This window comes from Desmodus rotundus, chromosome 11 (assembly GCF_022682495.2).
Source record: "Desmodus rotundus isolate HL8 chromosome 11, HLdesRot8A.1, whole genome shotgun sequence".
Classification (NCBI taxonomy): domain Eukaryota; kingdom Metazoa; phylum Chordata; class Mammalia; order Chiroptera; family Phyllostomidae; genus Desmodus; species Desmodus rotundus.
In genome coordinates, this window is record NC_071397.1 from 13,534,025 (window position 1) to 13,540,589 (window position 6,565).

Genomic DNA, 6,565 nt, shown 5'->3' on the forward strand with positions numbered 1-6,565 from the left:
CATTGGCAATTTTCTGTTTTAGAATAGAAAATTGGGTTTTAGACTAGAAATCAGCCTTTGCAGAGCTTGAAAGTATGATCAGATCTTAATGACTTAGGATGAAATAAAGAAACTTTACTAACATAAATATATTTTATCTGTTGCTCAATTTATGTTTTATATTTTAGGTAGAAGTAGAGAAGCTGAAAAAAGCAGTCCTGTCTTCTTGAAGAGGCACAGACCCAGTATTTTCATGATCCAGGGACTCAGAAGCAACACTATGAACTTCAACTAACTTGTTACTTAAAATGCTGATGTTGTGATGAAGAAATACGAATATCTGAACTATAATATCTATATAAAAGTAGGGGGGGTGAATTTTTTTATATATTTTGTTTTGCCAATATGAGGAAAAAAGAGGCCTTATTTCTTATGTGCTGGGATTGCAAACTTCTTTTTTAGTTTGCTTGAAAATACTACTGAATCTGTATAAAAAGGAAAAAGTTCACAAGTTTTTTTATTGAAACTTGTAGTATTATTTTTAAAGAGATCTATACTATAAATATGGTGATATCTTTACAAATGATCTGTAAAATACACTATTTGAGAGAGAAAAATTAGCTTTATAGTAACTATAGTCACTACTTTTCCCATACATTATACATAAGGGATATAAACTTTATACATAAGGGATATAAACTTTGTATGTATATATATTTTTTTCTTTCACTTTTAGCTTCTTATCCAGGATTACACTGTTGTGCCTGTTTGTTTGCAATGCTGTTTATATTCTGGGCAATGAAATAGGTGTTTCCTAACTAGGTATGCCAGAGTACTCACCCATGCATATAGTAATATCTAATGAAATAATCAAAATAATTTCATCTGCTTTTGGAATAATTTATATGGCTTGCATTGTAGGATTTATAAAAGGAATTTAGTTAAGGTGGTTGTTAAATATATTTGGGAAAATATGAGCTACATTTTAAATTCATTGGGTCTAAAGAACATTTAGTCAACTTAACCCTTAACTTGTGCCTAGAAACTGCAGCACGCACACCACGCAAACGCCAGCCTAATTGCCGTGCTCTTCTGCCTGTACAGTCTCATGTGTCACTCACTCCATGGTCTTGCAGTTAGTTCCTTATGCCCCTCCCTCTGATTTTTGATGATGGTGAACAAAACTCAAACTTTCAGAAGCTCAATATGAGGTTCCATACCTTGACAAGTTACCTTTATGTGAATACTCAGGCTTTACAGTGTTTCATTGATCTAATACCAAACGACGTGGTGGAGATATTTTGGGATGTGATTTAGGAACCAACTTTATAAAGAGTGTTAGTATGTCATAAAACTGTAGCTTATTTAAAACCAAATGTAGTCCATATTCAAAGTGCATTTTCACAAAGTGGGTGATTTAAGTATTTCTTCAGTCACTTATGGACAGTTGAACTTTTTTTTAATCTTCACCCAATGATAATGTTTATTGATTTTTTAGGGAGAGAGGAAGGGAGATAGAGAAACAGCGGTTGGTTGCCTCTCATATGCACCCTAACTGGGGATCAAACCCTCCACCTAGGTGTGTGCCCTGACTGGGGATGGAACCTGCAGCCTTTTGGTGTACAGGATGATGTTCTGACCAATAATTGAGCCACCTGGACAGGGCAACAGTTGGGCATTTTAAAGTGTTAACATGTATGGTCTTAAAATGTCAGTTTTTATATTATAAGTGGAAAGTTGATGTTTTTATTTGCAAAAAAAATTGAGATTTTAAGATTTTTTAATTGCAGATGACTTTCAGATTTCGAGTACCCTCTATCATGCTTCCATTTTATGTTATTTTAAAACACCAAACCAATATTTTTCCTTTACAATTTTGATACTACAATACTGAAAGTTTGTTAAATGAAATTGTCAAATTTCAAATAAAATAACTGAAGTTGAAAATAATAGAAATTCCAATACATAATTACTTCATGTTAGATTCACAACTTCATGAGGTTTTTTACAAGCCTGATTGTATTGAGTATGTGTGTATATTCTGACTCTTTAAAAAAAAAAAAGGTCCCTGGGCTTGTCTGATAAGGTCATTACTGAACATACTTGTTTACTCTTGTTCTAATATTTTTTTACCTTCACCCAAGGACATGCTTATTAATTTGAGAGAGAGGGGAAGGAAGGGAGAGAAACATACATGTGAGAGAGAAACATTGATTGGTTGCCTCACACACACACACCCCAACTGGGCTGAACCGGCAGCCTGGGCTTGTGCCCTGACGGGGAATCAAACCCTCAACCTTCAGCCACACCACGTAGGGCTCAGTGTTTTAAATGACTTGTCAGTTGAATGATTTCTTGTCAGATAAGTTAGATCTTATCTTTTAATGAAAGTCCTAAAGTATAAATATAAACAATGTATCCTAGAAATCATCCTCCAGCTTTCTGTCTGGCAAAATCTATTAAGTGATTCCTCCTCCCCCTAATAATGGGGTGGGGGAGTTCCCAGCAGATTTCGGGCTGCTCTTAAAGTTTCCGCAGGTCATTCTCTCCCCTAGCACGTGAAATCAAGATGGTCACAAGTCCGGAGATGCATTTAAAGTATTTGCTTATGAACTTCCTCAGTCAGAATAGAAAAGTAATTAAAAGTACTATTTTTCTGCCTTTGACCAAAAAGTGAAGAAAACCAAATAAACTCATACTAACAGGGAAAACAGATTACTTTAATCTAGCAATTTATCAGTATTTGTTCTTGATATGGAATTTTATTCCTGTTCATAAAGTTTATAGCAAAATGGTGTGGAATAATAGCCTTTACTTGGAGGTTAAGTCATCATCATTATTTGCTATGAATGAACATGAATGACAGATGAGCGGTGAATAGCACAGAATATGTCATTGCCAAATTATTTGTGAATGTATTGTTTAGGTTTAATTTTCCTAATTGTATTTCGGTGTTGGGGGGGTGGGTGTGGCCACAAAGCTTCTTTACAAAATTTATTTCTGAAACTTCTTTAGAAAATTTAGGTCTGAAGACAGGAAGAGAAAGTGGGCCAGGAGTAACAGATGATTCTTTTCTACGTGGTTCTTACTGTGATCACAGGGGGGGAAAGCCCAAGTGCTCTCTAGATGTGTCACTGAACATTTTTTTGCTTGCGTTTAAACTTGAAATGTGTGAACAGAATGAGACAATCAGTTAAAACCAGAAATGTTACAAACTTAATGGCCTTATTTTGCTATAGCAATAAAATGACCAAGTGCAATGACTTGATTTAATAAAATCATCTTTTAAAAGTTGCTGCTATGAATATTTTTAGCCATAATATTTTACCCTTGATTTCTCCTGACTTTTCTCCAGTAATTACAATGTAATGCAGTCGGTGGTGTGGTATGCAGACATTCCAGGGTGGGTGGGGAAAAATATATATAAAAACTCAAGAAACTCGAAATTCACTGACTTGTTTACAGGTGCTGTAAAAAAAGCATGCTTCTGCTTCAAAAAGAAAAATAAATAATAAAGAATACAGTTGTCAGTTGTGTCAGTCTCTCTTGGTGGTTTTTCATTATCTTCATGTGCTTATTGATTTCATTATTGATATGCTCAGTAAGCGTATGCACGTGCTTATTGAGATCCATGGATTTGCGGGGCTGGAAAGGGTGGCTGCTTGCGGCAGGTGGGGGCGGCCCTCCGGCTCGCGCGTGGCGGGGAGCGGTGCTGTGAGCGCCGGTGGCAGCTGCAGTCAAACGGGGACCCTGAGGTCTGCATTCCCTGCGCCGCCCGGCGCCGTGCGCGGGCCTCCCCCAGCTGTTGCGACTCTGGCGAGTTGGCGAGGCGGGTTGAAGAGCTGGGAAGGGCGCTGGGTAGGTGGCGTCTCTGCCTGCTCTGGTTAAGTGCCCAGTGCCGTTGTTCACATGGTCAACATAGCGATCCTGGGCACCTTCCCTGTCCCGGTGACCCAGGCTCTGCGTCACATCCTGGCGCTGTGCACGGGGCTCCCACGGGGCCGCGCGCCTGGCCTGCACCCCGCCCTTCCAACCTGTAGGAGAGGGTAATGTCTGCAGCTATGGCACCCCACCCGGGAATGCTGTCCTGAGGAAGTCAGAGAAGGGGACAGAGCTACTGAGAAGGGGCAAGTTTCGACAGGCAGATAGATACGTCCTCTAACTGGACACAAGGGAAGGAGAAAGTTGGGAGTGCTTGCAGGCGGGTTTGTGGGCTTGTTGGTGAGAAGTGGATAGAGTTTACATCTGATGGTTTCTATTTTCTCTGCAAAAGGTCAGGTGACCTTGATACTGTGAGGGGTGGGGAGGACTTTGAGCGAAGGTATATCGTTAGTCATCCAGGGACGTGGGAAGGTGAGCCTGCCGGTGAATCACAGCAGGACAGACCGGCCAACTGCATGGCAGACTGGGATTCCTTATTTTCAAGAGAAGAGACCCATGCTTTGTATCAGTCCAATCTGAGACACACCTCTGAAAGTGGGATACATTCTAGTATTGTTCCAGTTTCTTAGTATTGTTTCAGAGTTTAACTGTCAGCATTGTTTTTTCTCAGTGGTCCGTAAAACAGTGGGCATCTGAGAGTCAGTGAAATAGGGCTCAGCTGTCTGTGCGAAGACATGTGAATCCAAGTCTTTCAGGGTTAGTTTTCAAAGACAAGATGAATAGATAGCAGCTTGACAACAGCTGTCAATCACAAAGAGGCCTGTTTGAGGCCACTCACATTTAATGTAACTCCAACCTCATTGTAGGCCCTGTCTCCTGAGATGACCAGCCCTGCATTACCAGAAGTGTTTCATCTGGAAACTTGGTCTACAAGGTCCATCTCTAAGATCTTTTGCCAGTTTAAGACTATCATAAAATTTTCTCGTAAGCTCAACTGAAACAACAGTTCAGAATTCCTTTATCAAGGTGCCCAATATTGGATGCTCAGAAGTTGTATCTTAAGTAGAGAGGTGTCATTGAAGAAAGGATCCAGAGAGCATACGTATCCATTCATAAAATATCATTTACCTACTATATTCCAAGCAAGGCAGTCTGTTAGTTTTGGGGGAAATAAAAATAAAACCTGGGTCTCTGACCTACAGGAGCTCACAGTCTGTGATGAGACAAGACACAGGGGCTTGTCACCAGGGGTATTCGTTCCTCTCGGCACCTGTGCAGCACACACCTACTGAGCTCATACACAGTGTCGAGCACTTTCTAGGTCCTGGAAATACAGCACTAATAAAATTGACTAGATTCCTGCCTCCATAGTCCTGGGGTAACAAAACTAATTGGTAACATTCCCAAGCATTATCATGTTGATGAGTTACATAGATTAAAAAAACAAGCGGAGCCCTGGCCAGTTGGTTTGGTTGGAGTGTTATCCCGTACACCAAAAGGTTGCAGGTTCAATTCCCAGTCAGGGCACATAACTAAGTTGTAGGTTCGATCCCTGGGCAGAGCGTGTATGGGAAGCAACTGATCCATGTTTCTCCCTCATATCAGTGTTCCTTTGTAAATATATCCTTGGATGAGAAATACAAAAATTAAATACAAAAACATATCCTTGCGTGAGCATTAAACATTTTTTAAAGTGGAATATGAGAGCCCTGACCGGTGTGGCTCAGTTGCTTGGGCACCCTCCAGCAAAGTGGAAGGTTGAAAGGTCACCAGTCAGGTCCTGGTCTGGATGTGTAGGAGAGGAAACCAATCGATATATCTCTCTCACATCAATGTTCCTCTCCCTCTCTTTCTCCTTCCCTTCCCCTCTCTCTAAAAATAAAACCTTTTTTTAGAAGTGGAATATGACAGAGAGTGGTTGAAGTGCTGCTTCAGACAGGGTGTTAGGAGTATCAGTCAGGCTATTTTGACCACGGGTAATAGAAGAGCTAACAGCGGCACAAGTCTTAGGGGCATTGATTTTTTTTTTTTAGCCCAGAAGTTATTGATCCCAGGTCAGGTTTAGCAATTTGGTCGTGTCATCAAAGCCCAAACCTCTTCCGTCCTTCTCTTTCCCCACCCGCAATGTTTTGGCATTTTCCTGTCTTGTGGAAAGACGTTTGCCATAGCTGCAGACATTCCCTTCTCTTACAGGTTGGAAAGCCAGAAGGGAGAAAGAGGTAGGGGAAGAGGGGCAAGATAACCTTTGTCCTAGTGTCTCTCTCTCATCTTATCAGAAAAAATCCTTCCTACAAGCTCAATCCTTTCCCAGCCGACTTCTCCCAGAAACTCACTGAACACAAATGGTCATCTGTCCAAATCTAATTCCATGACCAGAAAAGTGGCCACAATTGGTGCAAAACCGTTATGAGTGGTCAAATACAGGTGTGTGGCAAGAAAGAGAAGGAATGACCTTGGGTGGGTAAAAGGAGGTGACATCTGACTTTAAACCTAAACGATGAGCTCACTGTTGACAAAGGGTTGGGGGTGGGGGAACAGGAATAAACGATGAGGTGGTGTCAGTCCCATGCACTGTGCACCGTGGGCGCACTGGGACCGGGTAGTTGGCCCTGGAAGGTGAGACAGTGGAGGAGACACCTGAGGACAAGGACGAGTGAGCCTGGTGGAGCTTTGGGTAGAGATGGGCGGTGGCCATTCAGGTTGC

At 41.2% G+C, this 6,565-nt stretch overlaps 1 protein-coding gene across 3 annotated transcripts in view; it reads left to right on the forward strand.

Annotated features, from left to right (window-relative positions):
- Positions 1–3,513, forward strand: part of CD2AP (CD2 associated protein) — a 102,785-nt gene extending 99,272 nt beyond the window's left edge. For all 3 annotated transcript variants that reach the window (XM_053913482.1, XM_053913484.1, XM_053913483.1), the window contains one exon: positions 168–3,513. In XM_053913482.1, coding sequence (XP_053769457.1) covers positions 168–209 — 42 coding nt within the window. In that variant the 3' untranslated portion in view covers positions 210–3,513. The remainder of the gene's footprint in view (positions 1–167) is intronic.
- Positions 3,514–6,565: the final 3,052 nt, after the last annotated feature.